This window comes from Aegilops tauschii, chromosome 3 (assembly GCF_002575655.3).
Source record: "Aegilops tauschii subsp. strangulata cultivar AL8/78 chromosome 3, Aet v6.0, whole genome shotgun sequence".
Lineage (NCBI taxonomy): Eukaryota > Viridiplantae > Streptophyta > Magnoliopsida > Poales > Poaceae > Aegilops > Aegilops tauschii.
Window position 1 is genome coordinate 425,766,196 of NC_053037.3, and position 11,067 is coordinate 425,777,262.

At 45.9% G+C, this 11,067-nt stretch overlaps 1 protein-coding gene across 1 annotated transcript; it reads left to right on the top strand.

Annotated features, from left to right (window-relative positions):
- The first annotated feature begins 328 nt into the window (after positions 1-328).
- LOC109780679 (uncharacterized) lies at positions 329-4,827 on the top strand. The gene is made up of 3 exons (XM_020339286.4): positions 329-1,020; positions 2,451-2,638; positions 3,969-4,827. The coding sequence occupies exons 1-3, from the start codon at positions 441-443 to the stop codon at positions 4,440-4,442; spliced, it is 1,242 nt and encodes a 413-aa protein (XP_020194875.1). The 5' UTR covers positions 329-440; the 3' UTR covers positions 4,443-4,827.
- Positions 4,828-11,067: the final 6,240 nt, after the last annotated feature.

Sequence of the window (11,067 nt, forward strand, 5' to 3'; positions counted from 1 at the left end):
AGAGGACCAAAGAGACGACCTTACTTGAACATGATCTGTTCTATATGCTCGTACCGCTGCATCCTTTACCAATAAAGAGAGGACCAAAGAGAATGCAGAAGACACGGACACACCACCATTATACATTTACATCATCCTTAACCAAAGCAATTAGGGACGGAAGCGTTAACATACGGAGATGTGGACTTTGGAGCAGAGCAATTACTCATGTTTCTCGGGGTCAACTTTGAAAATTAACCTTTCCAAAAAAAACATTGAAAATTAACCACATCGCCGCCGTCGATTTTTCATCTACTGGACGGATACGCACCCGTTTGCGAGCCGAAGCACCAGTCCTCCGATCCGCCGGCCGCCAGTCCATATCCCCTACCGCCTACCGCACGTCACTTGACCAGCCAGCCGCCCCACTCCACCCTCCACTGCGGCACGAGCTCCCGGCGATGTCGTGGCTCGCGCGCTCCATTGCGGCCACCCTCTCCTCCGCCCCCGACGACGACGACGACGACCACTCCGAGGCAGCCTCCGGCCACACAAGCCCGGATCACGCCGCCAACGCCGACGCCGAGGAGGACGAGCAGCCGGACACCCCCGGCCGTGGGGTCAAGGGCGACATCTCCGAGCTGACCGAGTCCCTCACCCGACGCTTCTGGGGCGTCGCCTCCTTCCTCGCGCCACCGCCGCCGGCCGGGGCCGAGGCCGAGACGTTGACTGCGGCGGCTGAGGCGGAGGCGGAGGGAGAGTATGGGCCCCAGTCCCCGCGAGTCGCCGGGATCCGGAACGACCTGGCTGAGATCGGGGGCAGGGTGAGGAGCGGCATCTCGATGCTGTCCAACGCCAACGCCGTGGCGGAGATCTCCAAGATCGCCTCGTCGTTCCTGCCTTTCGTGCCGGAGGAAGAGGAGGAGGAGGTGGATGCGGTGGGCGTGACGGAGGAGGTGGTGGTGTTCGTCAGACACATCTCGACCTCTCCCGAGACGTGGCTCGATTTCCCCCTCTTCGTCAACGACCGGCACGCCGATGGTAAGACCCAGTTGCTTCAGACTTTTCTGCTCAAGTTTTACCTGCAGTAGACTATTATTTCTGTCTACTATGCACTTGTGTGGTTATGAGATGAGATGTAAGTGCAGCAGAAGACTCTGAATTCTGAAACTGAGATTATTAGAGTGGAATCAAATCTAGGTCTTTGCAGTTCTGCTCAAACTATGTTTATACTGCCTATGCTGTGGTTAATAGGATGGTGTATTTGCTAAGTGTGGAGGCATGAGGGTGTAGCTTCGGGCCAAATCAACCACATCATGTTCAAACTGACTGTTTCTCCACATTTTGTAAGGTTTGCCAAGGAATTGCGTTGTATTAATTAACATGTTAGCACTCCATCTGATTAGATTTGCGGATATCAGTTCGACATAATGGGTGCCTGACATGAGTTACTGTGTCTAATCTCATTAGTGCTTTAATCGCGTTTGTTTGTTTAATTGAAGTGATAATTAGTAGGAAGTAATTTAGTGAGGAACTTTTGGAGTATAGATTGCGGATTTTAATAATGAGAGAGAATTATAGTCCATGTTAGTCCGTGTGTTCCAGCTCTCAGTATGCACCTTCTCATAAATGCTTATGATGAAAATTTTGTCGCTTGCCATGTATTATTAGTATTGAATTGTTATGAAGCCGCAATTTCTGCACAAACATCAGGATTAACTATGCCATTTACTGATCTACAAGACCTCCCAAAGCTAGAGATGAATTAGAAAACATCAAAACACTCAAGTGACAATGCTAGATGCAGACTCAAAGCACATATTACCAGCACCGTAACTTAACCTGATGATTCACGTAATTGACATCAAATAAGGTTGTTATAAAAATTGCTTGCTTGTAACATTAAAGTTTTACTTATTAAGACGTAGAAATGAAGTCCCTACAAATAAATGAGTTGTGTCAATTGCACACACACCTTTGATCAAATAACTCAAAGAAGCACTTGACCTTGACTGCTTTCTATACTTAATGGAAATTTAGCTTGTTTTCAAGGAATCAAGGTTCCTGATGATATCAGTACATGTACACAATATAATTTAACCAAGTACATTTATCCAGCAATTTTTTTTTGTAGATTTTAGCTTTTGTACATAGACTTATTGCCAATCTTCCTGTTGTTTATGGTGTAATCGTAATTTTTCCTACCTACGAAACTTGCGGACCATGAAACTGTCATTTACTGTACTTCTTTGCACTAACTTGGTGTAGAAATCAGTCATAAATGTGTTTAGAATGATCATGAATGCTTATTACTATATGCTTAACGTCATGCTCTCCTTCTCTTCATTATGTGGGAGTAGTATTTACTTGCCATTCATGCATCTTGTTCCATCATGTCGGTCGTATGTTACATATCACTCCTGACTGTTGCTCAATTCCTTCGCTTATATCTGCTATGCTTTTGTGTTCAGATTTTGAACTGTCAGATACACAATATGAACATGCATTGGCTATAGAGCGTATAGTACCAAGCTTATCATATCTCAGAACCGAACTTTGTTCGACCAATATGAGTGAAGCATGCTTTTGGAAGATCTATTTTGTGCTTCTTCACTCAAAGCTCAACAAGGAAAATGCTGAAGTTCTTTCAACAACACAAGTACACTCCCTTCTCTTTGTCTTATTATTTCTGTTGTGTTTTCCAAACATTCTTAGTTACTATAGATTATCATGCCATCTTGCTGCAATGCATGCAAACCTACAAATAGCTTTGTAAACAGAAACACGTGCCCATGCATTTGATTGTGTTTACCTGTTTCCAAATGGGGCCTCTCATTTCCAAATTCACGTATTAAGAGTCACTTTTGCAGTTGTAGCTGTATTGGTTAAGTTTTTTTTTTAAAATCAGGAATTCATCTTTTGATCCCTTCTATATCTGCAATATGTCATATTGCATGTTCACAAGAAAGAAGACATCAATCTGCATTCTCATTAAGCTTGAGATAGTGAAATTCCCCAATACTTTATTCTATGCAACTGTATGGAATTGGATCTGGATTGTTCATCCATAGTTGGAAAAGGGATTGAACTCATGGTTTCATTATATTGCGAGACTTGTCTGAAACGTCTAAGCTGGGAAATCAGGTCGATTTATCTGAGTACTGAAAACCAGCTTCAGAATATCTAGAACTTAATAGTGGCCCTTGTTGGATTTATGAACAAGGATTGAGTGTTACATCCACTTCCAGCCAAATATCAATATGATAAATCCACCATGTACCATCATCATTGGAACAGTCTTGCTTAAGTTTATATTAGCTCTGAATGCTAAGTTGAGGAGATTGTTAACTTTAAGGTCGCGAGCATAACAAAGCCCAGAAGTGGCATGTAATTATATATGATCTCTCTTAAATCTTTATGCATATCCTAGCTCCACACTGTATTCTCATTGCAGATACGCTAAGTCACTCGTCATGTTGGATCTATCGGCTCATCAAGTTAAATATACTCAGCGGTGTTAATTTTTTCAATATTCTTGTGGTGGAAACAATTAGGATTGCTTAAAACTAATGTCTTCCAAATGGAAATATCAGTGTAAAATATAGCATACTCCCTAATCCCTAACCAGCGACCTGAACAGCAGGAGGATATGTTAATGGGCCGTTAGAATTTGGATTGTGAACTAAGATTATCTTATTTTGTCTAGTATGAATATGATCCATGGACAATTGTATGGTCAATATAGTTATAGAATGGTGTACCATCATGCATGTGGAATGTTGTGGATCATATTACGATGTCATTGGTACCATATATACTATCCTGTTGTCAAGATAACATATGCTTACTAATATATCACCCTTGGAAACTTACATTGGTAACACCTGTGAGAATGGTGAAATGTGCGACTTTGTAGTAATGTTGGAAAGGGGTTCTCGTGATGATCTTTTGCTAAATGTCACCTTATTGAGATGTTTTTTTTCTTGCAGATTCTGGAAGCAAGAGAAGAGTTATTGCAGAGCTCCCCAAGGATGAAAAATGTAGCGTCTGAGGGTCCTGGGGGCTCATCAGAAAGCAGCAATGTTCCGTCTACCCAAGCTGAAGATATAGAGTTCTCACCCTCGAGCATCCAAGACAAGAGTGGAATTGCTGAAGCAACATCTTTCCAAGAACCAACTCCTGATCCTCTGCCAGGGGCTGAGGCTGACAAGCATCCCATTTCAACCAGCGAGCCGGAAATTATTGACAAGTCTGTAATTGAAGAAGAGCTGGTGGTGAAAACTGAAATCAAGAATCCAGGTGACAAACCCAACCTGTACACCCCGGAGGATGGCGACGACAAAGAAGTGGAGGATTGGCTAGAGGACATGGACCATGCCGACAACAAAACAGGCAATATCACCTCGGTTGGGCAGGACGAAGACGTTTCATTCAGTGACCTGGAGGATGAGGATGATGATTAAGGGTTGCGTGGTGGTATATACCAAGCCCAGTGCCTGATACATATGCTGTGGCTTCAAGACATACGCTCGCTGTTAAACGAAGGATCGTGTCTCAGTAGCTACTACAAAGCGAACAATGCGGAAGCAGAATCACGACAAGTTGATAAGTGTGTCTCTCCAGGGTTTTGCTTTCTTGATTCTAGTTGAACATTTACTTGTGTGCCGTCATGGTCTGTACATAGAAACAGTAGCCGCACGTCACTTGTAAGCTGTGTTGATGCAAGATTCTGAATGTAGATACCAAAAACATGTTTATTTTTTTAGTGAACGCAAAATACGATACGGACCAAAGCTGTCAGATATCGTGTAACTGGTCAATTTCAAGTGAACTCGTTTTGTTTCCGTATTCTACTTTCTTTGAGTTTGAGGAGCAGGCTGTTTTTTACTCTCCAGACAGTCTCTCAAATCTGAGTTGGCCCTCGAAAGCAAACTCCAAGTAGCAAAGAAAGGTACTTTCGTATCTCCATCCCAATGCATGTCCTGTTGCTCGCATTCCTGTGTTTAGAGTTTGTCTAGTCCCTGATAGCCCGCGGTCTAAGAGCAACTCCAACCGGTCGACCCAAACTATGCGCACGTGTCCGTTTGGGTGTCGAAACGGATCAAAGCGTCGGCTCAACGCGTCCATGTGGACGCATTTCTGACCCAAATTTGTGCCCAGTTTACGTCCATACACGGCCCTACTTGTCGGCCGCCAAACCACCGCCGCGGCGTGCAGGTCAACCCGGCATCCCCCTGCCGCCCCCAGAGGTCTTGCCAAAGGAGGAGGAGGTCGCGTACCCGACCGCGCTCAAGGCGGCCCTGTAGCGCGTGCTGGAGGAAAGCCGACGCGAGGAGGACGCGCACTGGGAAGGCCTGGAGCATGCCCTCGCCCTGTCAGTGGCGGCGGACTCCGTCGATGCTCCCCTCGACGCCCCGCCGCTGCCGCAGCCCGTCCTCGAGCCCACGCGTAAGCGCTCGCCGCCACCGCCCACTTGGCCCGACGGGACATACTCGTGGACCGGTGCGGTTCGGCACACCTCCAGTCCACTTCGACGCGACAACGGAGAAGGAGGCGGCTCACCTGAAGCGCTGGAAACAACATTGGCTCGCGGAGGAGCGGGCCGACGGCGAGCGACAGATGTTGTGGGAGCGCGAGGAAGAGGAGGCTCGCTGATACGTCTCTAACGCATCTATAATTTATGAAGCATTCATGCCTTGTCTACAACAGTTTTATATGGTTTTGGTGCACTTTTATATGATTTTCATGAATTAATCTATTAACCTAGTGCCCAGTGCCGGTTGCTGTTTTCTGTGTGTTTTTGGTTTTCCAGAAAATTCATACCAAACGAAGTCCAAATGCCACCAAAATTTACGTTGATTATTTTTGGAACATAAGAGACCCCCGAAGCTTCGAGGAAGGACCAGAAGACCCACGAGGGAGTCACAAGCTCACCCCCCGCACCCTGGGGGGTAGGAAGTGTCGTCTGAGCTCGTGGGTCCCATGTAACTTCGATTGGCGTGAAACCGACGCTGACAATTCTTATAAATCGGGAAACCCCCAGAAAGAAACCTAGAACTTCCACGCCACCGCCGCGACCCTCTGTATCGGAGCGATCTCATCTAGAGGACATTTTCGGCACCCTGTCGGAGGGGGAAGTCATCACCGGAGGCCATCTTCTACATCCCTGCTGCTTCCATGATCAGGCGGGAGTAGTTCACCCCCGGGGCTGAGGGCATGTACCAGTAGCTATGTGTTTGATATCTCTCTCTCTCTCTCGTGTTCTTGAATTGACACGATCTTGATGTACCATGAGCTTTGTTAATATAGTTGACTCATATGGTGTTCTTCTCTCTCTATATTTGTTGTGATGAACTGAGTCTTACTCTTTGAGGTTTCATTATTATCGGATTAAATATTGGATTTGAGATCACTTGATGCATGTCTTGCATGTGGATACTCGTGGGGAAAATGAGCTATTCTGTTGAGTCACTTGATGTATGTTTTGGCAATCAACTTGCGGATTCCCGTGGTGACACTGGGGTAATCTAGGCACATAGGTTGATACACGTTTTCATTATACTTTCCCCAATAGAAACTTTGGGGGTACTCTTTGAAGTTCTTTGTGTTGGATTGAATATTATGAATCTGAAGTTGTTTGATGCATATCGAATAATTGACTCACAGATACTTGTGGTGACATTGGAGTATCTAGATGACATTAGAGTTGATTGAGGCGTGTCATATGGTGTTATTGTAGTACTCCCTCCGTTTTTATTTACTCCGCATATTAGTTTTGGTCAAAGTCAAGCTTTACAAACTTTGACAAAGTTTATAGACAAAAATACTAACATATACAATAACAAATCAATACCATTAGATTCGTTGTTGAATGTACTTCCACATCATATAGATTTGTCATGCTAAATATTTATATTCTTTTCTATAAATTTGGTCAAACTTCACAAAGTTTGACTTTAGTCGACTCTAATATGCGGAGTAAATAAAAACGGAGGGAGTACAAACTCTAGGGCTGTTTGTGACACTTATAGGGATGGCTTAATAGATTGATCGGAAAGATAACTTTGACGTGGTTCGCTACCTACAACAATTTCATCTTATGTTCTCTGCTGTTGATAAGAACTTTGGAGTGACTCTTTGTTGCACATTGAGGGATTGTTATATGATTCAGTTATGTTAGCATTGTTGAGAGATTGCACTAGTGAAAGTATGAACCCTAGGCCTTGTTTCTAAGCATTGATATACCGCTTTGCTCATTGTTTGCTACTTGTTACCTTGATGTTTTTATTATTTCAGATTACAAAAACCTATATCTACTATCCATACTATACCTGTATCATCATCTCTTCGCCAAACTAGTGCACCTATACAATTTACCGTTGTAGTGGGTGTGTTGAGGACACTAGAGATTTCTTGTATTTGATTGTAGGGTTGTTTGAGAGAGACCATCTTCATCCTACACCTCCCACGGATTGATAAACTTTAGGTCATCCACTTGAGAAAAATTTGCTGCTGTCCTATAAAACTCTGCGCTTGGAAGCCCAACAAAGTCTGCAAGAATAAAAGTTGCCTAGTAGATATAACCGCCGTGAGCAGGAGGAGGAGCGCGCTTGCCGCGACGCAATGCAGCCGCCGGAGGAGGCGGCGTTGGCGGCGTGGCAGAGCGATTTCCCGTGGGCTGGGCCGCCGCCACCCTTCATCGACTTCAGCGGCGACAACGACGACGGCAAGGGCAAGGGCGAGGCCTAGGGCAGCGTGTGGGCGCGTCTTTTTGAATGTTTTATTAATATTTAAGTGGACTTTGGCTGGTAGTTAACTGGCCATTAATATTTAATTATGTTTATTTTAGCCGCATGTTTCTGAAATTACATTTTTTGGACGCGGGGAAAAATGGGTCGGCCACGCCCTTTCGCTCGGCCGACCCAAATGGACAAAAAACGGACAAAATGCGCGTCCACTTTGGGTCTGCGCATTGGAGTTGCCCGATGGAAGCACGCTTACGGAAGCTAAAAAGCCCAGCCAAAGCCCTAGCGATCGGTGGAGCAGGGCACATGGCAGGACCACACAACGGTATTATTTTTACTAAATGACCTCTGCAGGATCTTATGTCGCCCACCGACCCCTCAAAAAACTTGTTTCGTCGCCTGACCCCCACCTTTCGCGCCTGACTGATATGCGCCTCACTTGGACGTCGCCCCGCCGCCCGCGAAGGCGCCTTTAACCGGCCACGGTCCATAGTCGTCGGTCACGCCGCCAGCGTGGCGCCAGTCAGGCATGCCCGATGAAACAGCGCTATACGTACTAGAATATCTGGCTTTCTTGCAATGCCAACCATCCTGGTATCAGTACGTCCACTGTCCTAGTTGGATGTTCTGATGTATAGCTGAATCGCCTAGGTGATAGGTACCATCTATTTGGCGTGTTTCACTTATGATTCACCTTAGGGTTTGGCGTTTCAAAGAAAAATAAGTACACCCTTCTGTTTGGCGTGGCTGTACACCGGCACTGCCGCCTACCAATTAGGCGTGGTAAATCCTCCACCCACCTATCAACTTGGCGTGTCGGGCCATCAACCGTGCCGCCTACCAATTTGGCGTGAAATGGCCTCGGCCCTTCCGCCTGTCAATTGGGCGTGGCAGGTCATTGACACATATGTCACGTGTCCTTTGTTGTTTGTCGACGCGTATGTCATACGCGTGTCGTGTCTGTCTATAATTTTTTTAAGCGGTTTGGTTCTCGTTTTTAGGATTGGGCGTTGTGGAATTTGTCCATTTGAGCTCCACCCCCGCCCCCACCCACCTTCCCCCGAAACAAGTCGTCCCCTCCCTCTCCACAGAGCCACACTCGTAGGTCACTCCACCTCGTCGGCTCCTCCTGGTGTTCCCAACGGACCCGGTGGCCCATTCCAGGAAGGCTTGGTACTGGCGCCCGCCCCCTCTTCCCTATGGTCCCTCGCCTCATATACCCTCCTCCTACCAACTTCGACCCCAACCCCAAATCCCAGTGGTCATAGAGTCCAAGGGTGGAGATGACACAAAAGCAGCCAGATCTGGCAAAACCAGCAAGTAATCTTCTTACAAATCAACTTCAGAGGATGTATATCAGTTGTGTATGACATATCATTAGGTAATAGGAGGGTGCCAACCAGTGCATATCATTTTTACATATGATGGTATGCCGAACCTGTAACGTGTGAAGGGGGTTGATGTTGGCTATATTGCCTTTTTATGTAGGATGGCATATCGTAACGTAGTGCATTTACATCATGGCGACACTCTTAACTTGCAATCTGGCAGCACCGGTGTGGAGTTTGTGAACACCCAAAGCCGCGGGTTGTGTTTCCCTAAGGATCCAACTCTTGCTGAACTTGTTGAGAAGGTGAGCGATACGTCTTCAATGTATCTATAATTTATGAAGTATTCATGCCATGTTTACAACAATTTTATATGTTTTTGGTATGATTTGAATGGAACTAACCCGGACTGACGCTGTTTTCAGCAGAAATACTGTGGTGTTGTTTTTTGTGCAGAAATAAAAGTTCTCGGAATTGGACGAAACTTTTTGATGATTTTTTTGGAAGAAAAGAAAAATACTGGAGCAAAGAACCATGGGGGGGGCTGCTGCCCACAAGACACCAGAGCGTGCCACCCCCTGGCGCGCCCTGGTGGGTGGTGGGCCCCCTGAGGCCCATCTTCGTGTGAAACCGATGCCAAAAAATCCTATATAATCATAAACCCCCGAAAATAACCCTAGATCAGAAGTTCCGCCGCCGCAAGACTCTGTAGCCATGAAAAACCAATCTAGACCCTATTCCGGCACCCTGCCGGAGGGGGAAATCATCACCGGAGGCCATCTTCATCATCCCTATGGTCTGCATGATGAGGAGGGAGTAGTCCACCCTCGGGGCTTGCCGGAATCAGGGCTCCGCAGACCCAAGAAGGTTCGAACTCTGGGGCGTGTGCGAAGATCTCAACCAGCCCAAGTCTCACACTCGCCACCCTACGGCCTAGCCTCACCGAGTTAGCGTGAGCGGGGAAGAAGACAAACACAACGGTTTACCTAGGTTCGGGCCACCTTGCGGTGTAAAACCCTACTCCTGCTTTTGGTGGATTGGCCTCACGAGGAGGCGGAAGATGAACTAGTACAGTGGTAGAGTGACCTCGCGAGGGCTCTCAAGGGAGAATGGATCAATCCCCTCTACGGTAGGGGCTAGTCCCTATTGATAGTGGCCTTGGTCCTCTTCCCTCATCGCACAGGCGGGAAGGGATCCCACATGTGCAACTTTCATATTGATCTTGGGTGACCGCAGGTGCAAGTTTTTTTGTTTTCTACTACGTTTCCCAAAATTACCTCAGATGGATAAAGTCGAAACCTGAATGTCACAACACGTGTAAATCGGTCGGCGAAACATAGACAGTGTTAAACTAAATAGCTGATAGCGGCTAACCGTATAAAATGGGGTGCTTTCTTTTTCGAAAAATCAGAAGTGTTGGTATCTCGACCTCGGAATTTGTGAGGACTCAACATATACCAGGGGCAATTAACTTGCCACACACCTCAAAGCTCCCACCACTATTGTGTATGTTTTATCTCTAAGGTCGGATTGCCTTGGTTCGTTTGATATAATCACCTCCAAGTACCGAGACATCGACTAAGGGTTACAATCAGAAAAGGAAACACCCTAAGTAGTTTCTACTAAGGGGTAAAAGTCGACGACTGGCCAACTACACATTTAAACGGTCACAGTTGAATCAAAATAAATAATGCATAAAGCAGTAGAGGCATGGCTCATGGCCACACTTTGCGAGTACACAACTTGAAGCGGGGAGTTTTCTTGTCAAAAAAAGAAAAAAACTCGTTGGCACAAAATACCTCAGATCTATAAATAGTGAAAACACTATTAGGAGAAAATATCTTATGAATAGTGGAAACAACAATAGGAGAAAATATCTTATGAATAATGGGAACACCATTCTGAATAGTGGAAACACTATTAGGGGATGATGCAAGCATGGTGATACAGGAAACACTATTTGCTTTTTGGAAGCCATCCCATTTTGGAGTATGGCATTGTAGAGGCCGGGCTCC

Excerpts from the sequence above, each read along its gene's own strand:
- LOC109780679 (XM_020339286.4), top strand. The coding sequence starts at position 441 with ATGTCGTGGCTCGCGCGCTCCATTGCGGCCACCCTCTCCTCCGCCCCC. Across the intron at positions 1,021-2,450 it reads CAACGACCGGCACGCCGATG|ATTTTGAACTGTCAGATACA; the intron begins GTAAGACCCAGT and ends TTTTGTGTTCAG. Across the intron at positions 2,639-3,968 it reads AAGTTCTTTCAACAACACAA|ATTCTGGAAGCAAGAGAAGA; the intron begins GTACACTCCCTT and ends TTTTTCTTGCAG.